The following is a 23,797-nucleotide window of genomic DNA, read 5'->3' as shown; positions in this document are numbered from 1 at the left end:
CCTCGGGCCTCGCGCCGTAGGGCCACCGGACCGAATCGTGCCGAAGCCTGGCCCTGAGCGAACTTGAACGCTCTTGTTTTCATGTTTGCAAATGCGTGCTGCACCTCTGTCTACCCATGATACAGAGATATGTTCGAGACGTTCCTCTATCTTATTTCCGCATCGATTCGCCGCGCGCCATGATCAGGTTTTCCCCTCGTCCCTCTCCCTGGACTCCTTTCCAGCTAAAGACTTGAGCAAACGTTCCATCTCGTCCAGCTTTTTCTGCATGATTCGCATCTCATGTTCAATCACAGCGCTCTCAGTGATCGTCGTGCTGCATCGTCATGTCAGTCATGGAGGGCATAGATGAGAGCGGCCCAGGACTCACTTGGGGAACTCTGACACGAGCTCTTTGTACGATACGCGACTGATCTCTCCTTCGTCATCTTCTCCTCCATCAGGGTCTAAAACCTTTGGATCGTCTTCTTCCTCCCGCGCTGAGCCTCCCGTATCGCCAAACAAGAGCTGTAGCCTCTTGCGTGAGGCTGGATGACTGATTTGTGATTCGAACAGGGCGATAATGATGAGTGGGATCGCGAAAATGGTGGAAAGAATGATTCGGTTGAGCTTGACATACCAGGTTGAAGGGAGAATCCACCTGCCAACGGGAGTTTCATGGTCAGCGAAGCTCTCCTGTCATGCATCGCAATCTGTGCGATTGCTCGAGCCGACTCACTCCAGTGGGGCGATAAAGAATGCTTCCAGAAGGTTGAAGGGAGCGGGGCTAACGAAGTATTAGCCCTGCACCATCTTAGTATCCTCAATACGCTCACTAGACATATGAATCTGGTGCACGGACTGCGAGGAGCCTTTATCAGCGGCTCTAATTCTGTCAGAAAGGATACCTACTGAGATCGATGGTCTTGTTCGCCTGGTACGGTCAGCAAAGTCACTTGGACGCAAAATGAGATTTCTCACAAAAAAGGCCAAGTACTCGTCCGTCGCATTCTCCTCGACGTCAGAATATGCAGAGCCGAACAAGGCGATGAGGACATTAACGAGGATGATGGTCGCGAGAAAGTTCCACGAATAGTAGACTGCAAATTGGCGTGAGCGCGCTCTCGACAGGTCGACCGACCGATCAAGCCAAATGGGTAGCCAAATCTGGATGACGGCGTGTCAAAGTCTGGAGATCTGAATCCTTGTTATTTTCAACTAGATCAGGAGAGAGACCTCTGCCTACCCCAACAGTGCTTGAATCAAACCATTGATGACTATTCCCGTTCCTCCCGCTTCTCCATCCGCTGCATCGAGGGCGTAGAGTGATTGCAAGAATCCAATAGCCATAATGGCGAGCCTGGTAGTCAGCGTCGTCTGCGGACCTTTCGCTCACAAGATGAAGAAGATGGCCGATTCGCGCCTCGAAACAAGTCAGCCTGAAGTTTGAGTATTATCCGCCTACTCACAGCATTCTGAACACGACGACCTGAAGTGTTCCCACGACTTTGAATCCGTCAAACACGGTCAACTGAGGAAATGAAGTGAGTCACGATTATTGCTGATCTCGTAACGCACAAGCTTGATCCATATCAATGGGGCGACGCAACTGAGCACTTGGAAACTTTTGAATTGTAGGTATTGGGCTTGATCGTCTTTCTCTTGATCCAGTGTAAGGCCAATCACTCGAAGTACAAATGCAGAGACCAGCAAGCCGTCAGTGAGGAAATTGATGATGGTCCAAAAATTCTAGTGCGAGTCAACGATACGCTGTGCTGTGAGCTGAGGACCGCTCACAATGGTCGCAAAAAGCCTGGGAGTGATCCTGATGACCTTGAAAAGCTTGTAGAGCTCTGAATTCAGCCAATGCGCTGATGGGATCGACGCACCTTCGATCAGGTACGCAAGGGTCATGGTGTATAGCACAATCTCCCATTCATCAAAGACGTGTTCGGGGTCGAGCGACTCGAGGGGGCTGCATGGTGATCAGCAGGGTACAACACAGGAGGTGCTCAAGCCAGCTCACCTCTGCACAGTTCGGGAGTAGACTGAACGATTTTCATGAGCCCCAACCTTAGCGGCTCCTGACCTACCAAATAGATACACTAGCCAAGTGATTTGCCTGAACAAGGTCTGATACCTCGGTACACCAAGCCTCTGAGGGTTGATATGGTCCCAAAAGTAACCCGATTCAACCTTTTCATACTTTTCATAGTCAATGTCGTTGTCTGCAGCAGGGTCGCGTCAGTATATGGCCGGATCTCACGTTCTGACCCACTTTCATTATTTCGCTGAACCCAGTCTCCCCTCCAGAGAGAATTGACGACGTGTTGCGATTCCGAGGATGACAGGAAGATCTGGTATACGATGAGATCGGTATAGTATCTCTCGTCAGACACCAGGACTCACGGTACAATGCTGGTCAATCGCCATTTCTAGACAGCTGACAGGAGCTGATATATCTCCATCACTCTCCCTGTATCGATGTCTCCCACTCATGACCGATTCCAACCTGTCCTTAGGAAGGATATGGACGATCCGCCTCGCCAAGACTTCACAAGCGACCGCTCTACATCGACATTCATCATAGTCTGGAGGATTGTGATATCCTTCCCGAATGAAGAGTGCTCTAGCACGCAGGAGACTGAGTAAAGGGGTGAGCACGGTCCTCCATTCCTCAAGGTGAGGCCATCTGTTTTCCTCACCAGAATGGAACTGCCTCTGCGAAATCACCACCCGCTTTAGCAAATGCTTCGATAACCTTTGGCGTGATGATGCTAGACGTCGCATCTGATATCTGGTCAATCTCCACTTGAACGGGTAGAAGCTTGATGACGAGTGCTCGGATCCTCTTGACGATTTCTGGAAGAACAGTGTGGTCAGCGGAAGGAGGAGGAACGAAGAGCCTACAGGGACATATACCGGTACGGACGAAAAGATAAACCGGAACTCACTCGTAGCGGTGTCCTTGGAGTCCCACAGCAGTAAGGTACTCGACCCAGACGGACCCGAAGTTCGCTCACCGGCTCGGGGTGCATAGACTTGGTGCTGAGCAGTGAGCCTCGCTCGTCTACGCTCTCTCGCTGCTCAGTAATGATCAGCTCATCCTATATAGACCGGGCGCAGCACCGTAGGATCCTCTCACTCACTCCGGTCTCGCTCATGGTGCTGCTCAACAGTGTCCAAACGCCAAGGTCATGCACCATGTTCGTGGGCCCGGAACTTTTATTAAGCTTTTAGAGAGGACGTCACTCGCACGTGGCCGTGGCACGTCGCGTGGTCCAGTCGACGCGTAAAGCAACACGTTCTCTCTTTATGATCAGGAGATGTAGGCTTTGTCATTGGGTTGCCGGTGTGAGGACCGCTGGCTCCTGGGTGGTGGGCACTGCTCTACGCCCTTTAGGCAACTATGCCTCGGAAGCGCAAACTGGTCCCTGAGGCGGAGAGCCAGCCGCGACGCTCTACTCGCCGAGCAATCGCCCACGTTGTCGAATCGCATCCTTACTGTTCTGAAGACTGCATCAGATCCCTTAGGAATGGGGCGTTAGGGCCTCAAGGCACCCACTGCCCCAATGAGCGCATCCATCGTGCTTCGGCGGCACCTCGACTCGAGCAATGGCAGGAGGACCTCAGTCGAGCGTTGGCCGAGGGCAGCACGAGAACTCGAATATGCCGATCTCTTGGACGATCAGGTGTTAGAGGCACCATGCTGAAATTGGTTCTCGAGTCATCTGGACATTGTTTGATCGGCAAGGGCTTTCACACAGATGATGTATATTGGTTCAACAGGGAAGTGGAGGCTTATCAACGCTTGGAGTCTTTCCAGGGGGACATCTTGCCGGTTTGCTCTGGCAGTCTGACTCTGGAAGAGGAGATCCAGATTCACGCAGGGGATAAAGCTATAAAATATCTGGTTTTCCTTTCGTATGGTGGTACACCCATCCTTCACCTGAAACGACGCGACCCCGACGCCTTCCGGCTCAGGTATCGTCGACCGATCCTCGCTTGTCTCGAGCAGATGCACGAACATCAGGTCATTCATGGTGATGCTGAAATTCGGAACGTCCTGTGGAACGAGAACACAGACAGAGTCCTGTTTGTGGACTTTGAACGGAGCCGACTATACGAAAATCGACCTGCTTGCCCACCGGACGAACCCTGTAAGAAACAATACAAGGATAAGAAAGGCAGGAAGCAGAATTGTATGTATTGCAGAGAACTCTGGGTGGCCAATTGGACGATAGACGATGAGAATTTGGACCCTGATGGGTCTATGGAAAGGAGGAATGCATAATGTTCCGTTGGGTGAGCCAGGTTCAACGCTTGGCACGATGGCAGTGATCAAAGGAGGCTGATAGTGATGATTTTGAAGGAAGGCTAGCAATTGTGATCATCACGAGGAGGTTCGAAGTCGCCGGCCATGGAGGCTGTAAGGGGTGATGCCATATGAAGGGATACAGGTGGTAGTAGATACAGCGACTGGCCCCAAAGGGTGACTAGCCCCCATCGCCCCGGCTATGCTCCGTGCATCGGAGATTTTGGTCGGATGATGACGCAAGAGGGAGACTGAGCCTGAGACTGAAGACTGAGACTGGCATCCTTTACATTCATCCTCCCTTTCGGTTCCAATACACAGTGAGAGAGATATATCTTGGCATTGTCTCTCAGAACACCTCGACGGATCCGAACAGCGCAGACGTCTTGTACCAGTTCATCACTCACCATGGGTATATTAGACAAGCTCAAGGACAAAATGTCCACTTCATCTTCATCCACTCACAACGCTCAATCCGTCATGTCGTCTTCACAGCATACCCCTCGCCTCGGCCCAGAGTCAATCTTTCGATATCGAAAACAACTCGGAGTCAACCTCGGCTCATGGTTCGTCCTTGAGAAATGGATCACCCCTGGACCGTTCCGAAACGCGGCGTCACCTGGTGAAAGTGACCTGGACATTGCAAAAGGTCAAGAAGCCAAAGAGATCTTTGAAAGGCACTGGGACGAATTCATCACGGAGGATGATTGGAAATGGATCAAAGAACATGGTTTCAACAGTGTCCGACTGCCAGTGAGTCGAGGCGCGGTTCAGTCGGTCGTGTATCACTCACCTCAAGCTTAGATTGCCTACTACCATCTCTGCTCCGTTCTTCCGGACGTTCTCAAAGATACAGACTTTGAGCCTCACAGAAACGTTTTTGAGGGCGCATGGCAACGAATTCAGAGAGCCATCGAGACCGCTGGGAGCCATGGGCTCGGCGTCTTGGTCGGTGAGTCGGCCAGGGACAGACCAGCAAGCCGCTGACGGTCTGCCCAGATCTTCACGCTGCTGCCGGAGCACAGAATGCAGATGGTGTGTAGACTTCCTCTTGCCAGTGGTTCACGCTCACCTACCTGCCTTCATAGACCATTCTGGCACGTCGTTCCACAAACCTCGATTGTTCGACAAGAAAGCCAATATCCGATCCACCAACCTCGCTCTGACCTTTCTCGCTTCTCAATTCGCCGCTGTACCTCATGTGATCGGATTGGAGCTCCTCAATGAACCTGCTCGAGGCGAGAATAGACTTCAAGGGTTTTACGAAGAAACCATTCGAGACATTCAAAAGACCATCGGACCTGATTTCCCAATTTACGTCCATGATTCTTGGGACACTCCTCACTATGCTCCTTGGACAGGTGATCGACAAGGCTTTGTCGTCCTCGACCATCACCTCTACAGATGCTTCGCAGGACCAGATTCCCAATTCGATGGTGATACGACGGCTCGAAACCTTCACGGAGACTTTGCGAATCAATTTGATGGATGGTACAAACAGGCTAAAGGCAATCTCGTCGTTGGAGAATGGTCCGGAGCGCTCAAATGGGACGTCATTGGACACTTGCCTGATCAAGAGAGAGACAGGCATCAACGCGTCTGGGTCCAAGCTCAACTCGAACTGTACAAGAGGTCTTCAGCCGGTTGGTGGTTCTGGTGTTTGAAGAAAAGCGAAGGATGGGACTCGTCTTGGTCCGCAAAGGATGAGGTTCAGGCAGAGATCATGCCTCGCTACATTGGTCTAGGTCGATTCAAAGGTCCTCCCCCGGGACACGTCAAAGACCAACAATTGCAAGATGCTCACAGTGAGTGAATGAGTTGATCGCACGCACTGAAACTCAGACTCTCACACCTCGTATTGGCAAGCGAATGGAGGCTCGCCCAACCCTGCAGTCTTTGCACCTGGGTTCTCGCAAGGGTGGGACGATGCACTCTTGTTCCTCGGTGCCCAAGACGGACCTTCTGAAATGGGTTTCGTTAGCCAATGGGCTGGTCGACGAAAACAAGAATACGAATCGCAACACGAAGCTCTCGGCAAGGCAGCTTGGGAGTGGGAACATGGATTCAATCAAGGTGTGCAAGCTGCCAAGGCGGTCTGTCTGGAGTAGGCGGTCAAAGCGCAGATGAAGATGACAACACACGACTCGAACGCCGATACACGTACGCTCTGAAACTGTGCATAACATTCTTTTTCTGTATCCACCTCTTCAATCGACTGCGACCCACTGTGATATAGGTATACCACTCTCGAGACGAGCCGAAATCCATGAGTTGGCTCTGTTCAATCTTTCCCCGATTCTGGAGAGCCGACGACGGAAAGTATGACGACGAATGGCTCTTTTGTGATAGGGATTGAGGAGGAGGGTGATGAATGGTATGAGAATAGAGGCATGCATGCAAAAAATGGCTATGACCTGCAATTGCTTGTCAGCGTGGCTTCGGACGCCTACGGAGAAGGGAGAAGAACGATGAGAGCTCCGATACCGTTGAAGATGAAAGCGCATTCTCTCGAAAGAGTCACATAGTGTGAATACGATTAGAATCTTTGTTCTTCGTCATTGCTCGGGGGTTGGAGGGTTTTGGAGGAGGGTGGGAGTGAGAGAGATGAGACTCACATTGTTGTATAGTGACTAATTGCAATGTCTGCCAAGGGTCGAATAAAGAGAGGAGCCCAGCTAGGGTATCTCCTCCGAAACTCAGAAGCCTCGGCGCATGTCCACCTCTGACCTTTTTTGTGAGAAAAAGAAGTGAACAACCATATCAAGACGATATGATCATTCGCGAGGTGAACCATCATCTATTATTCCACGGGTTGACTCGTCAAAAGACCAATCAGGAGCCATTACAGCGCTTGGAGGAAGATGTCTGGAAAAGAAAGAGGAAGAAACTCTCGTCCCTTACGGGAAGGGGGGGGGGAGAGAATGACCTTTCGATCCATCGTCTTGGTACCCTCCTGGTCTCGGATCTAAGAACCGCGGGTTGGAGTGGGAAGGGGGGGGGGGGGGGGGGGGGGTTATGGTGTGAGTGAAGGGTTTGAGTCTTGCCATGTGCTGCATGCTGTCTATGTTCATGCAAAGGAGTGTGAGTCAAGTGTCAAAAGTAGGGAGGATGCCATTTCGACGCAGGGTGCCACTTTTAAGGATTAATAACGCCGAGGAGCCGCCCAGCGTTGGCATGGCAGTTCATCCCCGTTTTTGAATTTGATTCCGTTCGCCCCCTCCCCTGCCTCGTCGCCGCAGCTCGCTCACTTCCCCCTCCCCCGTCACCTCGTACGTGGTCCAGCGATTTCAACATTACTCATCTCAATCGTGAAAGCGACCCTTTTGTTATCATCTGCGACCTCTTGTCATCGTATAGTCCAGTAGCTCAAGGCTACAGGACAAGAGACCCCCTCCTGCTCCCAACATCCTGTCTTGCATCAGCCGCGTTCATCCACCGTTCTCAACCGATTCACGCCTTCGTTTCGCCTCCCTCCGCCGGTCTGACTTGGTGACTCAGCCATGGTGAGTTGGGGACCACAGAGACAAGGCCAAGGATATGACTTGTCTATTCTTCTTGCACCCCTTTACGAGATCTAGCTGACGCTTACCCGACCCTTAGTCCAACGACGTGGCGGATATCGTCATTGACGACAATGCTGGTCGGATGGAAGTGGAGGAACCTCCAAATGTACACGATTGTGAGCCTAGCGATGTGTACGGAAGGAAAGCCTCTCCCTGACTCGACTCTTTTCAGTCGAAGCTTATGCCCAGAAGGCGATGCCTGATCTAGGCTTGGAGATTGAAGATTTCCAAGCTCAGACATGGCGGATCGAACATTGGTCACAGCAGCCAAAGAGATTAGTAGGACCAGAGTTCAGCTGTGGAGGTCACAAATGGTGAGTCTGGCTCAAGATTGTGTGCTGAATCTCTCTTAGGCGTATACTTCTCTTCCCGCAAGGCAATGCCAACGGTCAACCGAATGACATGGTTTCAGTCTATCTGGATTACGCAAATCCAAAGACCGCTCCAGAGGGATGGCACGCCTGTGCTCAATTCTGCTTGGCCATCTCCAATCCCACAGACCCCACCATCCAAACTTCTTCCCGTGAGTTACCACATAGTTCGCCGCTTACCTCACAGACGCTCACCACCGTTTCGTCGCCGAGGAATGCGACTGGGGTTTCACTCGATTTGTCGACTTGCGGAAGCTCTACAGTGTTGATGCTGCCAATGGCAAATCTAGACCTACAATAGAGAATGACGAGGTGGAGATTACTGCCTTTGTTAGAGTGCTTAAGGACCCAACGGGTGTCTTATGGCACAATTTCGTAAAGTGAGTGATTTTTTTAAGTAGCAAGCTGATTCGGTCCCAGCTACGACTCGAAGAAGGAGACGGGGTATGTTGGGCTCAAGAACCAAGGCGCTACGTGTTACATGAACTCTCTCCTCCAATCATTATTCTGCACAAACTATTTCCGCAAGGTGAGCTCAGTCTTTATGGACCAACTCACACGCTTCACAGGCCGTGTACCAAATTCCTACCGACAAAGATACACCATCCGAAAGTCTCGCTTTAGCCTTACAACGCGTATTCTACCACCTTCAAACTTCCAATCTCCCCGTCAGTGAGTATGGAAGCGATTCAGAGCTAATGACATAGGTACTACCGAGCTCACTAAATCCTTTGGTTGGAAATCGCTCGATTCATTCATGCAACATGATGTCCAAGAGTTTAGCCGGATCTTGCAGGACAAGTTGGAAATTAAGATGAAGGTAGGCTGGGTGGAAGAAGTAGCTCACTGTATTCAGGGGACTCCGGCAGAAGGTGCCATTCCGAAACTGTTCAAGGGCTCGATGAAGAACTACATCAAGTGTATCAATGTCGACTTTGAATCTTCAGTGTCAGAGGACTTTTATGGTGAGTTCTGCAACGGTATTCAGAGCTGACCATCAGACATCCAGCTCACCATCAAGGGGATCAAGAATCTGCGCGATTCATTCCGAGATTATGTCTCTGTAGAGACGCTTGATGGAGAGAACAAGTATCAGGCGGAAGGATACGGTCTGCAGGACGCGAAGAAGGGAGTCATCTTCCAAACCCTTCCCCCTGTCCTTCACGTGCAGCTGAGACGATTCGAATACGATATCGAAAAGGACGCTTTGGTCAAGGTGAGCACCTGTGTCGGGGGGCCTTGCTGACCCTCAGATCAATGATCGTCACGAATTCCCATTCTCCATTGATCTCGGCGAATTCCTTGACGAAAATGCCGATCGATCTGCCTCCCATGTCTACAAACTGCATGGCGTCCTGGTCCACTCTGGAGATCTGCATGGAGGTCATTACTTTGCATTGATCAAGCCTACCAAGGATGGTCGATGGCTCAAGTTTGACGATGACCGAGTGACGCCCGTGACGGATAAGGAGGTCCTTGAGGACAATTATGGTGGAGACATGCTCAATGGATTGGTTCCTCCTCATCAACGAACGCAAGCGAGAACATTGAAAAAGTTCACCAACGCCTACATGTTGGTATATGTCAGGGAGACGGAACTGGACAGCGTTCTTGCGCCTTTCACAGAGGGAGATACGCCATCACATCTGAGTGAGTCATCCGACGTTGAGTCAAGGCTGAACAGAGGACAGAAGCTCGCCTTGATGCGGAGAGGGAACAGCTCGAGCTGAAGCGCAGGGAGAAGGATGAGCAGCATTTATACTTGACGGCGAAGGTACGATCATTGCCTTAAAATCGCTGACTCCGGCAGGTCATTACCGACGACATTTTCTCACGACATCAAGGATTTGACCTCGCCTCGTTTGACGACAAGAACCTTCCTGCGACTGAATTGCCGACATTCCGTGTGCTCAAGACGGAGCCATTCTCCACGTTCAAGCAACGCATCGCTCAATGGTTTAAGATCAACGAGAGGGATTTCAGGCTCTGGGTTCTGGTCAATCGCCAGAACAAGACCATCCGTCCTGATGTGCCGATACATGACAGTGATGGCAATCAAAGTAGGTTATAAGAGATGGGCGGGCGCAAAAACTGACCGAATTAGCCATGGATTATATTCGAAACAATATGGCCGCTCGCGCCGCGGACCTAAGATTATATCTCGATTATAATCCAGATCATGCCAAGTTCAATGCTGTGAGTTGATCCGACGCCGAGTCGAGCTTATCTCCAGCTTCACGCCGATCCGAACAACCCTCCGTATATGATTTTCCTGAAATGGTTCGACTGCTCTAGGCAAACCTTGCAGGGCCAGGGCAAGGTCTTCGTCAACAGGAACAGCAAAGTCAGCGACTTGTTGCCGTATATTCAGGAAAAGATGAAGTGGCCGAGTTCGACACCGATCAAGTTGTATGAAGTGAGTGGTGGGGTGTTCGGCGCTGACCGTACAGGAAATCAAAGCTGGCATGATTGAAGGCATGAAGACCAAGCAGACTTTCCACCAGAACGAGATTCAGGATGGAGACGTCATTACGTATCAAGTCGAGCTGACCGAGAAGGAGTTAGTGCAACCCCTAATTCAGCTGACACCTCGCAGGGCTCAAGATCTCGAGGCTCAATCACTCTACTCGAATGTCCCCAACTTTTACGACTTTTTACAGAACCGTGTTCTCGTTCAATTCAAAGCTCGTAATGAGGATCAGTCTGGTCGGGCACCAGACTTTGATCTCATGTTGAGCAAAAAGATGACTTATGACGTCGTGAGTCTTGCGTGAGGAAGGGCGTAGCTCAGACCCGCAGATGGCGCACCGCGTCGGAGACTATCTCAAGCATGACCCACTGAAACTTCGATTCACCTCCTCCAACCCATCCAATTCTCAACCGAAAGCCGTGATCAAGCGAGCTCTGAATCAGAGCGTGGCGGATATCACTGGCACCAACTATTACAGTGCTCACCCGAATGTCATTGTTTATTACGAGCTATTGGATATCAGCATCATTGAACTGGAAACGAAGAAGGCTCTCAAGTTGGTCTGGACAGGACGGACGAACAAGGAGGAAGTGGGTGTCTCTTTAAGCTTCGCGCTGAAACCAGACCACATACCCATTCTTGCTGCCCAAAACGAGCACGTTCAACGATGTCTCGGAGAATCTGTCAAAGAGCGTCAAGCTTGCACCTGGTGGCAGTGGCAAGATCCGTATATTTGACATTGTGCCTTCTGGTCGGGCTCAAAGAGAGTACACTGGATCAGAAATGATTGGCAATCTGCAGGATCCAGCAGAGCTCTTTGCAGAGGTGAGAGAGGTCGCGACGGGGGTCTGACGCTGCCTCAGGAAGTACCCCTTGAGGAGATCAACGCGCCAGAGAACAGCAAGATCGTCAATTTGTTCCACTACGCTCGAGACATTGCTCGTCCGCATGGTGTTCCATGTAGATTTGTTCTGCTAGAGGTGAGTACAGGTGGGCTCGACGTGCTGAAATGTAGGGCGAGAGATTTGTGGACACCAAGAAGCGTATACAAGAGCGAATTGGAGCTGGAGAAAAGGACTTTTCAAGGTTCAAGTTTACCCTTGTCTCTTCTGGATTGTTCAAGCAACCCTCGGCGATTGAGGATGGTGAGTCGGTGGTAGGATTCCAGCTGACCCAGACAGACGACGTACTTTACGACCACCGATGGGCTGCAGACGACGCATTGGGATTAGATCACCCGGATAGGAGGCCAAACAAGGTGAATGCGGAGAAGGGTATTGTGATGAGATAGGGGATAGAGAACGAGACGAACAGTTTTTGTGTGCAGTAGTGGTGTCTGTGTTCTCTTCCTCGCTCTCTTTGCGTCATACATGTCATATAACGGCGCGAATGATTGGATTCGTCATAACGACGAGGGAGTGACTGGGTCCAAGCAGTATGTCGTGGCAGTTGCATACATTGACATCAATCTATTTCTTCCCCTTTTTCTTCTTACTGGGCGTGTTCTACTGTCAGCGATTGTTCTCTATCGTTGGCATACCTTGGCGGGTGTGGAAGCTCCAGACGAACCGCCGGATTTGATCTCGGCCGGTGAAGCCTCTACGTCGGGTAAAGAAGGCGCTGGACTCTGGCGCGAAGGAGTGATGGCATTTGCCGCCGCCATCGTTATGGCCGCCGCAGCGTTGGGTTTTGCCGGGGTGTTGACCGGCGTTGCGGCGTGACTGACAGCTGGTCCAGGGACGTATTTACGTCGATGGGCGAGCTTTCGATCTGGATGTTAAGCGGCTCTGAGGGTGAAATGACTCACCTTCCATCACTTTGACTCGTGGAATGTTCAACACGACTTCTCTCGTTCGTTCTGCCTGAGCCATCTCCGTGGCAGTCTGAAAGATCATTTGACCCCAACCTTGTCTAAAGGTATTGGCTTCAGAGACCACGTCAACGATCTCCGCTTCTAATTCCTTTTCAGCCGCAGCGAATCTAGCCATCGTATCGTCCCCTACGAGACCTCTGTTGTGTAATGATGCCAGAGCCATCTTGTCATCTCTTATGCGCCAGATTCGCTTGACGTCTGCCGTCGCTCGGACCAGGAGAGCCGATTTGAGGATGGAAAGAGGGACTTGATTCGGGGTAGAGGAGGAAGGGTCAGGTTGAGAGGCTGTGACGAGCGAGATGTAGGTGTCTCTTGCTGGGTGTTTTGGAAACCATGGCTCCCATGATTTGACGGCGGCTGAATGTCAAGAGAGGGAGAGAGAGAGAGAGAGAGAGAGACGGGAAGAGAAGCGTCAGTATAGATTAGGGATCGTTCCTCGTCCTCACCTGCTTTCCGCCGCCTGTAGACGCGAGAGAAGATTGCCAGAGACGTCACCAAGACTGAGATGTATGCCAATGGCACGATCAGAGATGTCGCCATGGCGTGTTAGGTGTGGAATGACCGTCGTCGAAGATGCAAAAGAAATAGAGGAACCAACCACATCGTCGTGGCGCCGGGAGAGAGTGAAATTGCCACGTCACCGGGTGCCCCGGGTCTTGATCATTCACGTCTATACGCCTCAGCACCACACCATGGCCCAAGGACTCGACTCGGATGAGTACGATGTCGTCGTCCTTGGAACAGGACTGGCAGAGAGTATAGCCGCAGCGTGAGTAGCCGAGAGAGAAGCTGCCTTGACACGCCAGGGCATTGGCCAAGGCCGGCAAGTCTGTCCTGCATCTAGACCCGAACGAGTATTATGGATCGGCACAAGCGTCCTTGACTCTGGACGAGTTGATAGAATACGTAAAGGTCTGTGGATCTACACACCCAGTGGAGCTCCCGGAAAAGCTGGAGAAGGATAGAAGACGATACGCCCTGTCCCTGTTCCCAGCCGTTCTGCCATCTCGAGGAGCACTCATCGAGACGTTGATCGCTTCCGATGTCAGCAAATATGTATCGTTCAAGATGCTCGACAGCGTGATCGTAGCTAGCTCGGGAGGTTTTCGTCGTGTACCAGGAAGCAAGGAGCAGATCTTCAGAGATCAGAGCGTGTCGTTGATGGAGAAACGCAAGTTGATGCGGTTCTTGATGCTGTCAGCGGGAGACCACGAGTCTTCAGAGCTTATCCAAGGTGGGTTCATCTGGGGGGGAATGGAATTGAACGGTTCCAGGAAAGGAGAATGACGCTCTGTTGGATTTTCTCACCGAGTCTATAAAGCTGCCGCCCGATCTCGCCTCGACAGTTACATACGCCATAGCGCATTGCTCAGGGCCTTCCGATCCGCTTGGACCAGCGATCAAGAGGACCCAGAGATATCTGCAATCTGTTGGCCGATATGGATCAGGGGCGTTTCTGGTCGGTCAGTACGGAGGTGCAGGCGAAGTTGCGCAAGGGTTCTGCAGGTACGTGGGCAACAGGAGCCGTGTTGACTTGGCACAGGGCATGTGCAGTGTATGGAGGTACATATGTGTTGGGCCCTTCGGCCAGGATGACAGATCTTCACGTCGACGACAAAGTGACCTTTTCCATCCCTTGTCATCCTCGGCCAGTCATCGCCAAGCGCATCATTTCCGCGCCGGATCTCCTGGCCCCGCTGCTGAAAGAGCCAGGGCCGTCGGAAAGAGTTCTTGGTGCTCACTGTATCGCCATCTTGTCTTCTCTCCCGGCGGCGCTGGCCAAAGACAGGGCCTTGGGTGAAGAGAATGATAACGAAGGAATTGAGCAAGACGATACCGCGATGATCATCTTTCCTCCGGTGGATGGAAAGCCGGTCGTCCGAGGCCTGTTGATGGGTGAGGGGACCGGATCGTGCCCTGCCGGGCAGTGTGAGTAGTCAATGAGTATGCAGCTGACCATTAGACGTGTTATACATCAGTGCGACTGTCACAGAGCCTTCCGATTCGGAGGAACTTCTGCGGCCATATCTTCGCAGACTGGCGCCGGAGCCAATCTTCGAGTCGTATCACGTCAGCGAGACAGCGAAGCCAAGTTCAGTAGCTGGTTCAAGCTGTGTCGTCGGGCTGAGTCCTTATGGTGATAATCAGCTTGAGACGGAAGCACTGGATTGGGAGGCCGAACAGGGTAGAGCCGCGTATGAGGCCATCATGGGAACGAGCGAAGGTGTGCGAGGGTTCTTTGAGAAGACAGAGGGCGAGACCGAAGAGGAAACTGTATAAGATTGGTCATATAGAATGTCCGGTAGCCACTGTTGTATAAGAGGCCCTATGCATGTCGATTTTGTCGTCAACACGGTAGTCCCATCGTCACTAGCCCTTCATGAAGATCATCCGTACCAGCTCGACCACAGCTACGCTGTCAGTGTGTGATCAGCTTCTCCACTCACTTCCTCCGACCAGTAAGAAACCTATCCCAAGCAACATCCACATCCCGAGGCTCTGCTTTTGACCAGTTCGAGCGGGTCGTGTGGTTCTCTTTCCCGCCTGAGCCCGAGCTGCGAAGTTTGCATTTTTTCGTTTGATATCCGCTGCGGTGGGCTATACAGGCGTCAGATGGGGTTTGGCTCGCATGACGTGCTCACCATTGTGTATACCGCTGTACGGATGAGAGCGATCGAATAATCTATCGCGCTGAGCTGGCAGATGAGACTGTGAGAGAGACACATGCCACGAGACTTGCTTATGTAAGTAATTCTCCCAAAATGTGGCCCTGCCACTGTTGCATCTCGACGTGATACAAGGGGAGTGAAGCTGCAGGGGATTTAGTCTGATGGACTGAAGCAGGGCGAACTCTACTGTGGATCAGGGATGATACACGTCTAATTCCGTATCTTGATTATGTGAGGCGATGTTTTCTGCGAGAACATGGCAGCATGTAGCGCTTGGCTGGACGAACGAGACCGGTCTAAGAGTTTCCCACGACAGATCCATCCGGCTTGAGGGTCATACTTGGATAGTATCCTTCGTAATCAGAGCGTCAAGTTGAGAGACCTCATGGACAACGGATTACATACAGATGAGGAGGTACAAGCCCAGCGTCTCGTCTTATACCCGCATAGATGAGCCTCAGGATTAGGATCTGAACATTTGGTTCCGTGCCCAAGGAGGGATCCGCCCTCAGACAGCATCTATCGCCTCTGCTCGGTGCTGACTTTGGTAGACTCCGCTGTATTCCCCTCTTCTAGCCTGTTTATACCCGATATCGTGCCCGGTCCAGTCTTCCCTCTTTTTGAGACCGACGTACGCGTATCCAGGCCGGACATGAACTTGACTGTCGCCCACGGGTCGCGCGACAATTACGGCATTCTCCAGTTCGCCACCCGTCTGCCCGGCGCGAGAGTCCGCTTATCCGGCTGAATGCTTGGCCCTATCTTTGTCACATCAGTCCGTGATCAATCAAATCATTCACCAGCGTTGGTGCATACATACGACGTGATCCCCGGGCTCGATACTGAATGCGAGGTAGAGACCCAGACCAGCTGCCCACGTCCGTGACCCATCAAGTACCCATAGCTGTCGAGATGGTCCAGCTCGGTCGCCCTGAGAACCCCGAAGATCGCCGTGAGCATCTCGCTTCCTGCTCAAAGCTGACGATGCAGACGCTACCGCTGCCCGGGCATACAGACAGGGCTACCTCGATGCTTCGTCTGCCTATCTTTCCGGTCCCTCCGCTCACTCGAACACGCCGTCCTTCCTCCGCGATCTAGCACGGGAATACCCTTACACAACCATTGCGACTGTCGGGGCTCTCGGATCCTTTACTCTCCTCACCTCTGGCTACTTAGCTTCAAAGGTCTTCCGGCGAGCTGTAGGCGTGACGCGCACTGGGACTAGCGAGGCAATATGGGTGACACGTGTGGACGACTTGGAACGTCGGCTAGTCACTCAAGTCCAGTCCTCCAGTCGCGATCGTGCAAGAGAGATGGACACCGTGAGACGAGAAATCTTATCCTCACTATCTGCTCATGCTACCGTTGGAACGATGTGCGCGATCGAGGACAAGCTCGCGGATGTGGTCAAGCAAATCGAACGATCCAGCAGCGACCATCAGAAGGGCCTACACAAGCTGTTGAGCCAGCTCGAAGCCAACAACCGAGATCGAAGGATCGAGCTCAATGGTCTCCGAACAGAGCTCATGGGAGAGCTTCAGAGAGGCTCGCAAGATGATCACGGTGAACAACTGGACAAGATATTTGACCAGATGGTAGCCTCCAATCGAGATCGTCGCACCGAACTCCACGGATTCAGATCGGAGATCATGGGAGAATTGCAGTTGACTCGCTCGACTAGTCCTGGTCCACAAGTGACTCTCTCGGCGCAGCAGGCGGCAGACTTTGAAGGGTTCCGAACCGAGATCATGGACATGCTGCAGAGAATGGAGCACAACATGAAGAAGATGACACCTACCGCAAAGGTTCACCCTCCTCAGCCAGGAGTCGCTCAGATGGACGAAGTTGAGCTTGCTCGAGTCTTGAAGGAGACGACAGAAGGAATCTTTGGGAGCAAAAAGTCCGCCTCTTCGAATGACGATGGAGATCGCGGCAGGCTTTCGTTCTCGCATTATCGCTCGATCCTCACCGGTCACGGCCGCGGATCATCGACTCGGTGAAAAGGGTATATTCAAGCCTCTTCTATGTGCCTGTACCTCATTCTTGTTTGTAGGGAAGTAGCTCGTTGTTCCACTCTCGCCCCTTTTAGGCTCAGACGACTCGCTTTGCCAGGATTACATGACCAAGCCCGTCAATTGATGGTCACCGGTTCCACCTCGTTATCATGATGCGATGCACCCTGCAATGACGGACCGGCTCAAAGATGAGCACATTCTCATAGTCTGACAATGCGCCGAGCGCTGAGCACATTGACGTACACAGCTGGCAGACAAAACGAGCAGAACTGTAATGCGGGTCTTCGGCAAGATATTTCCACGGACTTTTATGCATAATTTCATGAATCACGTCTTATCAGGTGGCAAATACTTGGGAAAATGAGCATTGATCACGCAACAGCAGCTGGCAGTGTGGCGTCATCGGTCACAGATCGCTGGCGGAGACCCCTCCCGCTGCACGATTCAACTCAGTCATCAGCTCTGCTCAACAGCTGCCCCTCATCCCTCAAGCTACAGCACAAACCATGACCACAGTCACAGAAACGCTCTCCTCCCTCACCAAGGGCTCGCTCTCACTCAAGACTTCGCCTGTCCCGCTCAAGAGTCATGGCACGTTGAACATCTTCGAGTCCTTCAATTCGACACCCACGATTGGAACCGAGTTCAGAGGTGTCCAGCTGTCAGCATTGCTCAACGCCACGGACAGGGATGCTCTCTTGCGCGACCTTGCAGTGTTGGGTAGGTTGTCATCGTCTAGTGTGGCGGGTCGTTTTGAAACAGTGCTCAGTGTCTGAGCGCGGCGTCGCCTTCTTTCGCAACCAGGATATCACCGCTGAGCAGGAGAAACAGCTTGTACAGAAGCTTGGAGAGGTTGGTGCAGCTTTCGGGCTCAGGCTGATATGTGGCAGTTGACAGGCAAACCTTCGACTTCAACCCTGCACATACATCCTACCACGGAAGACACCTCGCCTAAAGGCGATCAGATCTCCATGTAAGTGGATGCGGTGGTCTCGGGCTGAATTGGCCAGAATCACTAGCGCCAGACGATTCGAGTACGCGTATGGAGACCGCTCCAAGCTTGCCTCGACCGGCTGGCATTCCGACATCACCTTTGAACCTGCTCCGAGCGACTATGCGATCTTGAAGGTAATTCCCCTTGTGCTTGACTAGCATTGACATGGCAGATACACACTGCGCCCGAGACAGGCGGAGGCGATACTCTTTGGGCGAGCGGATACGAAGTTTATTCTAGGCTGTCACCCGAATTCGCCAAGTATCTTGAGGGTCTCCAAGCCCTGCACGAAGGCACTGTTTTCAAGGACGCAGTCGGTGCCTACGGGATCGACTTGCGAACTGGTCAGCGAGGAAGTCCGTTGAACCACGGGGATTCGCTGAGAGCCGTCCATCCTGTCATCCGCGTCAGTGAGTCAAAGTGGTGAGAGTGAGTGCTGAGCGCTGCCAGATCCAGTGACAGGGTGGAAGTCTGTGTTCGTCAATCAAGAGTTCACCAAGCGGATATTGGGGGTCACCAAGGACGAATCGGATCTGCTTCTGGGATATCTATTCGTGAGTTCAGTCTGCCGACTTCTTGCTCATTCGTAGAAACTCGTCAAGGAGAACCACGACCTGCAGGTGCGCTTCTCATGGTCCACCAAAAATGAGGAGGGCCGAGGAGACGTGGCCATCTGGGACAATAGGAGCAACTTCCATACCGTGAGCTTGTATATGCTCTAATCCAAGCTGACGGGAAGGCCACATTCGACTATGGCAAACAACTGCGAGTCGGCGACCGCGCAGTGTCTGTCGGTGAAGTCCCCTACTTCTCCTCCGATGGGAAGGAGAGACGAGAAGCCCTGGGCCTCCCTTCCTGGCATTGAGGAGGCCAGCGCGATGTGGAAGAGACCAGTCCTTAGGTAGCGCTTTGATGTATCATACTTGCAAAATCGTATTGTCGCTGGACGCGACTCGCTTTTTTTCCCCGAAACGAGTCCGCTTTGATCTCGATAAGGCTTCAACTGTCGGCAGGACTTCAACTGTTGAGTCATGTCATTGACCGCGCCAGAATGCCTCACGCTGTAGTCCCAAGGAGGTCAGGTCTCGCTGGCACGCGACTTGCTATCAATCCTCGGAAGAGCTTTGCAGATCAACTGAGCGAGCATCCTACCACACTACCGGCATGGGCCGAGCAGCTCACCGACACCCCTCCCCGGTCCGAGCATCTGGTGGAGGAAGCCAGACAGGTTCCAGTAAATGGTGTATTCAACCACGAGGACTGGGAACTCCGAACGGAGACTGAGGCAGAGGTGGGTGGCCGATCCCGGATCCAAGCTAATGACAGGATGATAGGCATTCGAAGCAGGTGCACCACTACAGGACCCTTCTGATTCGAGCGCATTCCTCGTCATCCGCGGAGCTTCATGAGGTTCATTCCCGCCTCCATACACTGCAGCGGCACTACGATGAGTTGAAAGCCCTACATGATCAATGCGACAACAGCCGCAGTGCGGTGAAGAATCTGTCCAGAGAGCAGCGAGTCCAACTTCTTGGCGAGATAGTGGCCAGTGAGTGTTTCGCGAGATCGCAAAACTCATGGGCAGGTTGTCATCCTTCCGACGTGGATGCGCAGATTGCCTTGCTGCAGAAATATAAAAAGTCGACTGGGGATATTCTAGGTAGGCTGGGTGACAACGTATCGGCACGCATATTATCCTATCTGGACCTTTCGGACATCATGCACATCCGACTGGTGAGTCTCAGCTCTGCTGAAGGCTCATATCAGGTCTCCAAACGGTATCACGCTATCACTCAAGTGCCCGCGCTTTGGCAGCGTATGTGTCGGCAAATAGGCCACACTGGAGCAGACGTGTGTGAATCACACTTTCGGCGATTGTGGGAGCGCGAGCTTCGTTGGCGGAGGGGCAATGTACGTTCACAAACCTACCACGCTGACGCTGAGTAGCCCGTCGAGGTCACTTTGCTCGAGGGGCATACGAGCTACGTGACATCTATCATGATTCGAGGCGAGACTATCATCAGCGGGTCTTATGATGGAACGTAAGTCGTCTTGCAGAAACCGCTGAAGCCCAGTATTCGCATCTGGAACTTTTTAGAGTCTCTACCTCCTACTATCCTTCCTGGTAAACCTATCTCGTGTTTGGACTACCACGAAGCCGAAGGCGTTCTCGTAACGGGATCCCATGATGTCGGACGTATTCAAATCTGGAGAAACGGGGAGATCTGGAGGACTCTTTCCGGACATCTTCATGGCATCCGAGCCGTAGCGTAGGTCACATGTAGACCAAGCTGATCTTGAAAGTATCAATCACAGATGGCTCGTATCGGCAGGAGCGGACAAGGCGCTCGTCGTGTGGGATTGGAGGTGGGATCTTCTTCGCGTCACCGGCTGACTCTCAGAACCGGAGAGAAGGTGACGAAGTTTGGCCAGCAGACAAACATCTGCGCTGGTATCCACCTCTTGGAGGATTACATCATGGCAATGACTGTTGATGGCATTATTCGGACTTTTGGAATCGTTGAAAGAGAGATGCTTGGACAACACCGACTCACCGATATAGCTCCGGGGGTTTCTGAGAATGTCAACTGGTTCGAAGGCCACGGGCGCTACATGACGGTGAGTCGCATCGCTGTGGCATGGGCTGAGATCAGTGCGCGACACGCCATCTGATTATTGAGCTCGAATGGGAAGACGCCTCCTCTGGGTCTGAAATGCCGCCCCGCCGTCAAGCTCTCACGTCACGACGCCCTCCCGATACTCCCGTTAGGGCATCAACCGCAAAATCGACTCTGTCTCCGGTATTGACATCACCCTCTACTTTCAGTAGTCCCAGGATGCCTGTCAAGCGGGCAATTGGGCCGAGCCTTCCTGTGGTCATGCGAGCACCGCGCCTCGTCAGGACGATTGTGGCGACAGATATTGAGCGCGGAGCTGTGAACGGAGAGAAGATCGTCACGTCGACAAGGTTCGCAGCTCGAGCTGGAGCAGATCGTCAGGTGCGTTAGGTGTGTTGGCACCCACCTGATCAGCAGTTTTACATCTGTCCGGGCCCTGGCGAGTCATTGAATCCGATGCGTGGCGCTTGGGCAGAAGTGGCGGATCACCTGCAACTGCAGACGCCAGCAAAAAATCCCACGAGCATTGCTATGGACAGGGACAGGATCGCAGTGAGTCGATTACCTCCTCCACCACTTGAGGCTGATGGGGGCATCAGTATGGTTGTACAGATGGTAGCGTGGTTGTTGTTAGCTTTGTATAGATAGACTGATTGATAACGACACTTTATGACATGACGTGGATTAATGATGTATGCAAAAAGTTGATCGACCGGAGGTCCACCTTGCTGTCTCGCATGGTATAAGATTTCTTAAGTGTAGTATCGACCAATGGTGAGCCCGGACTAGTACAGCAGCTACTGATATATCAGCCTGGACATCGTACAAAAGCAGGTGCAGCGGCCTCTGCCGGTCTCGGCAAGGCATTGATCAACCGCAAGGTTCGGGATGCTCATGCTCCAAAGACGTCCAACCTCGTACGTCTTCATGACGAGTCATCACTCATGAGCAGTATGTACTCGACGAGTCGAATCCCCTCCAGAGTGTGACCGCAGAGCGAGATCTGGATGAGTTCCTGGCCAACGCAGTACTGGCGGATACCGACTTCACCACCGGTAAGCCTCACTCCCTCCCGCTCAATTCGCTGACCGCCGCCCAGAACGGTCCAAGGCTCGTATCATCTCAGGTCCGCAGAAGGAACAGAACCCGTTCCTTCTATCGGCTGAGGAGCAAAAGAAAGTGACTAGAAAGCAAGCAGACCTCAGGCGTGATCTTCATGTCCCTCGTAGACCGCCATGGACGAAACAGACGAGACCGGAAGAGTTGGAAAGGCAAGAGAGGGATTCCTTCCTGGACTGGAGACGAGGAATCGCAGAGTGAGTTTGCTAATGAAAGCGATGACTGAAACCTAGGCTCGCAGAGACCTCGAATCTCCTCTTGACTCCCTTTGAGAGAAATCTTCAGCTATGGCGTCAATTGTGGCGAGTCATGGAGCGGTCGCACCTCTTGGTGCAGATTGTGGACGCTAGAAATCCTCTTGGGTTTCGATGTGTGGATCTCGAGAATTACGTGCAGGAGCTGGGCGGTGGAAAGAAGAGTCTTTTGTTGATCAACAAGTCCGATTTGCTCACTCCCGAGCAAAGGTGAGTGTCCCGTCGGAGGATGCGCCTGACGATTAAGGCTCGCATGGGCAGAGTATTTCGACAAGGAAGGCATCAACTATGCGTTTTTCTCAGCTGCTGCGGCATCTCAAAAACGCGAGATCGAGGAGGATGATGATGAAGGATCGGCATCGTCGACAGACTCCGCCGAGGAAGTTGCGGGCCTTGATGACGACGAAGAGGGATGGTCAACAGATGGCGAGGAAGAGCAAGCTGGTCCCTCAACCAGCGTCGAACAAAAGTCGGAGAACGGAGCGGCATCCACCACCGTCCTCTCGGTGTCAGAGTTGGAGGATTTATTCGTGTCTGCTGCACCGCCCGTGCCGGAGAACGAAAAATTGATCATCGGACTGGTCGGTTATCCCAATGTCGGAAAATCCTCGACCATCAATGCTCTGCTGGGCGAGAAAAAGACTTCAGTGTCTGCAACCCCCGGAAAGACGAAACACTTCCAGACGCTTCTGTTGACTGATCGGATAACCTTGTGTGATTGTCCAGGATTAGTATTCCCACAATTCGCAAATACACAGGCAGACATGGTCGTCGATGGAGTATTACCAATCGATCAGATGAGAGAATACAGCGCTCCTGCCGAATTGCTATGTCAAAGGATACCGCGCGATATCCTCGAGGGGACCTATGGTATCAGGATAGATGTCAGGGATGAAGAGGATGGAGGTACAGGGGAAGTCGGCTGGGAGGAGTTTCTCTCCGCCTATGCCAGTGAGTTCTCCTTTTCCAATGTCGACTGATTCCCTAGTCGCCCGTGGGATGACTCGTTCCTCCTTCGGTATGCCTGATACATCCCGAGCGGCGAGGCAAGTTCTCAAGGATTATGTCAATGCTCGATTATTATATGCTCATCCTCCACCTGGCATGGCCTCAGACGAGTATATGGAGTCCAGCCGACAACGGACAAGGCAAACACTGGGGAAGAAGAAACGAGCTCCAGTAACCCACGTCGGCAAGAATGCAGACACCTTTGTACCACCTGCTGATGCTCCGGCCCTTCCAACAACGCGTGCAGTCCGAGGAAATGCCGCTTCCGCACCCGGTCGGACTGGGAAGGAACGGTCGGATGCACTGGATGGCGTCTTCTTCAACGAGGGCTCCTATGGTGTTCTGACAAAGGGCAAGGGCGGTGGAGATCCAGCAGCGCGACCAATGATGTATGCTCAACAGCGAATGCTGGGACCGGACGGAATGCCTCTACCTTTGGATCAACAGGGTTTCAAGCCGACCGGAAAGGCGGGCAAGAGGCATTTCAAAGGTCGAGAAGGCAAAAAGCGCAGCGGAAAGGGATACGACTGAATTATAATGCATTCTTGT

General features: G+C 52.4%; 11 protein-coding genes across 11 annotated transcripts; 8 read left to right on the top strand and 3 right to left on the bottom strand.

Moving 5' to 3' along the window:
- Positions 1 to 63: 63 nt before the first annotated feature.
- On the bottom strand, positions 64 to 3,168 carry BD324DRAFT_639164 (calcium activated cation channel). The gene is made up of 21 exons (XM_022017197.1): positions 3,129 to 3,168; positions 3,003 to 3,062; positions 2,934 to 2,946; positions 2,685 to 2,841; positions 2,389 to 2,623; positions 2,258 to 2,336; positions 2,073 to 2,207; positions 2,006 to 2,027; positions 1,869 to 1,954; positions 1,777 to 1,832; positions 1,558 to 1,728; positions 1,449 to 1,510; positions 1,376 to 1,402; positions 1,226 to 1,339; positions 1,121 to 1,176; positions 961 to 1,079; positions 892 to 913; positions 816 to 840; positions 719 to 766; positions 371 to 640; positions 64 to 316 (listed from the first exon to the last, which is right to left on the bottom strand). The coding sequence occupies exons 1-21, from the start codon at positions 3,141 to 3,143 to the stop codon at positions 184 to 186; spliced, it is 1,905 nt and encodes a 634-aa protein (XP_021868001.1). The 5' UTR covers positions 3,144 to 3,168; the 3' UTR covers positions 64 to 183.
- Positions 3,169 to 3,388: 220 nt separating this feature from the next.
- On the top strand, positions 3,389 to 4,273 carry BD324DRAFT_653986 (hypothetical protein; the record flags this gene model as incomplete). Its single annotated transcript, XM_022018735.1, has 1 exon — positions 3,389 to 4,273. The coding sequence occupies one exon, from the start codon at positions 3,389 to 3,391 to the stop codon at positions 4,271 to 4,273; it is 885 nt and encodes a 294-aa protein (XP_021868000.1).
- Positions 4,274 to 4,702: 429 nt separating this feature from the next.
- BD324DRAFT_610531 (cytoplasm protein) lies at positions 4,703 to 6,402 on the top strand (the record flags this gene model as incomplete). Its single annotated transcript, XM_022014203.1, has 5 exons — positions 4,703 to 5,047; positions 5,099 to 5,246; positions 5,294 to 5,329; positions 5,383 to 6,099; positions 6,137 to 6,402. 5 exons carry the CDS (start codon positions 4,703 to 4,705, stop codon positions 6,400 to 6,402), a joined length of 1,512 nt encoding a protein of 503 aa, XP_021867999.1.
- A 1,492-nt stretch (positions 6,403 to 7,894) lies between these two features.
- BD324DRAFT_666297 (hypothetical protein) lies at positions 7,895 to 12,431 on the top strand. The gene is made up of 20 exons (XM_022018915.1): positions 7,895 to 7,973; positions 8,030 to 8,171; positions 8,211 to 8,380; positions 8,416 to 8,608; positions 8,649 to 8,757; positions 8,798 to 8,900; positions 8,936 to 9,048; positions 9,085 to 9,193; positions 9,230 to 9,444; positions 9,482 to 9,878; positions 9,920 to 10,002; positions 10,039 to 10,288; positions 10,333 to 10,424; positions 10,462 to 10,644; positions 10,679 to 10,987; positions 11,028 to 11,288; positions 11,323 to 11,523; positions 11,562 to 11,678; positions 11,714 to 11,843; positions 11,880 to 12,431. Exons 1-20 carry the CDS (start codon positions 7,940 to 7,942, stop codon positions 11,987 to 11,989), a joined length of 3,321 nt encoding a protein of 1,106 aa, XP_021867998.1. The 5' UTR covers positions 7,895 to 7,939; the 3' UTR covers positions 11,990 to 12,431.
- BD324DRAFT_212244 (Pre protein translocase subunit Sec66-domain-containing protein) lies at positions 11,919 to 13,193 on the bottom strand. Its single transcript, XM_022012189.1, has 4 exons — positions 13,018 to 13,193; positions 12,506 to 12,928; positions 12,239 to 12,468; positions 11,919 to 12,192 (listed from the first exon to the last, which is right to left on the bottom strand). Exons 1-4 carry the CDS (start codon positions 13,109 to 13,111, stop codon positions 12,190 to 12,192), a joined length of 750 nt encoding a protein of 249 aa, XP_021867997.1. The 5' UTR covers positions 13,112 to 13,193; the 3' UTR covers positions 11,919 to 12,189.
- A 70-nt stretch (positions 13,194 to 13,263) lies between these two features.
- On the top strand, positions 13,264 to 14,851 carry BD324DRAFT_584675 (putative rab escort protein; the record flags this gene model as incomplete). Its single annotated transcript, XM_022013697.1, has 5 exons — positions 13,264 to 13,340; positions 13,378 to 13,805; positions 13,846 to 14,077; positions 14,115 to 14,500; positions 14,535 to 14,851. The coding sequence occupies 5 exons, from the start codon at positions 13,264 to 13,266 to the stop codon at positions 14,849 to 14,851; spliced, it is 1,440 nt and encodes a 479-aa protein (XP_021867996.1).
- A 38-nt stretch (positions 14,852 to 14,889) lies between these two features.
- On the bottom strand, positions 14,890 to 15,623 carry BD324DRAFT_639157 (hypothetical protein). The gene is made up of 3 exons (XM_022017196.1): positions 15,214 to 15,623; positions 15,019 to 15,169; positions 14,890 to 14,982 (listed from the first exon to the last, which is right to left on the bottom strand). Exons 1-3 carry the CDS (start codon positions 15,295 to 15,297, stop codon positions 14,942 to 14,944), a joined length of 276 nt encoding a protein of 91 aa, XP_021867995.1. The 5' UTR covers positions 15,298 to 15,623; the 3' UTR covers positions 14,890 to 14,941.
- Positions 15,624 to 15,730: 107 nt separating this feature from the next.
- On the top strand, positions 15,731 to 17,587 carry BD324DRAFT_658250 (hypothetical protein). The gene is made up of 2 exons (XM_022018879.1): positions 15,731 to 16,192; positions 16,231 to 17,587. The coding sequence occupies exons 1-2, from the start codon at positions 16,087 to 16,089 to the stop codon at positions 17,238 to 17,240; spliced, it is 1,116 nt and encodes a 371-aa protein (XP_021867994.1). The 5' UTR covers positions 15,731 to 16,086; the 3' UTR covers positions 17,241 to 17,587.
- Position 17,588: 1 nt separating this feature from the next.
- BD324DRAFT_639154 (TfdA family taurine dioxygenase) lies at positions 17,589 to 19,225 on the top strand. The gene is made up of 8 exons (XM_022017195.1): positions 17,589 to 17,975; positions 18,025 to 18,107; positions 18,146 to 18,228; positions 18,266 to 18,383; positions 18,422 to 18,659; positions 18,700 to 18,803; positions 18,840 to 18,950; positions 18,989 to 19,225. Exons 1-8 carry the CDS (start codon positions 17,762 to 17,764, stop codon positions 19,112 to 19,114), a joined length of 1,077 nt encoding a protein of 358 aa, XP_021867993.1. The 5' UTR covers positions 17,589 to 17,761; the 3' UTR covers positions 19,115 to 19,225.
- BD324DRAFT_639147 (WD40-repeat-containing domain protein) lies at positions 19,226 to 21,589 on the top strand. Its single transcript, XM_022017194.1, has 11 exons — positions 19,226 to 19,540; positions 19,576 to 19,798; positions 19,835 to 19,983; positions 20,017 to 20,160; positions 20,197 to 20,291; positions 20,325 to 20,519; positions 20,554 to 20,616; positions 20,652 to 20,868; positions 20,904 to 21,248; positions 21,285 to 21,419; positions 21,467 to 21,589. The coding sequence occupies exons 1-11, from the start codon at positions 19,301 to 19,303 to the stop codon at positions 21,509 to 21,511; spliced, it is 1,851 nt and encodes a 616-aa protein (XP_021867992.1). The 5' UTR covers positions 19,226 to 19,300; the 3' UTR covers positions 21,512 to 21,589.
- Positions 21,590 to 21,601: 12 nt separating this feature from the next.
- BD324DRAFT_595477 (hypothetical protein) lies at positions 21,602 to 23,789 on the top strand. The gene is made up of 7 exons (XM_022013846.1): positions 21,602 to 21,641; positions 21,680 to 21,784; positions 21,820 to 21,922; positions 21,967 to 22,183; positions 22,220 to 22,450; positions 22,488 to 23,191; positions 23,229 to 23,789. The coding sequence occupies exons 1-7, from the start codon at positions 21,639 to 21,641 to the stop codon at positions 23,777 to 23,779; spliced, it is 1,914 nt and encodes a 637-aa protein (XP_021867991.1). The 5' UTR covers positions 21,602 to 21,638; the 3' UTR covers positions 23,780 to 23,789.
- Positions 23,790 to 23,797: the final 8 nt, after the last annotated feature.

Source organism: Kockovaella imperatae (genome assembly GCF_002102565.1).
Source record: "Kockovaella imperatae strain NRRL Y-17943 chromosome Unknown BD324scaffold_18, whole genome shotgun sequence".
In the NCBI taxonomy this organism is placed as follows: Eukaryota; Fungi; Basidiomycota; class Tremellomycetes; order Tremellales; family Cuniculitremaceae; genus Kockovaella; species Kockovaella imperatae.
Note: the sequence above shows the minus strand (reverse complement) of the source record. Positions and strands in the feature narration are given on the sequence as shown.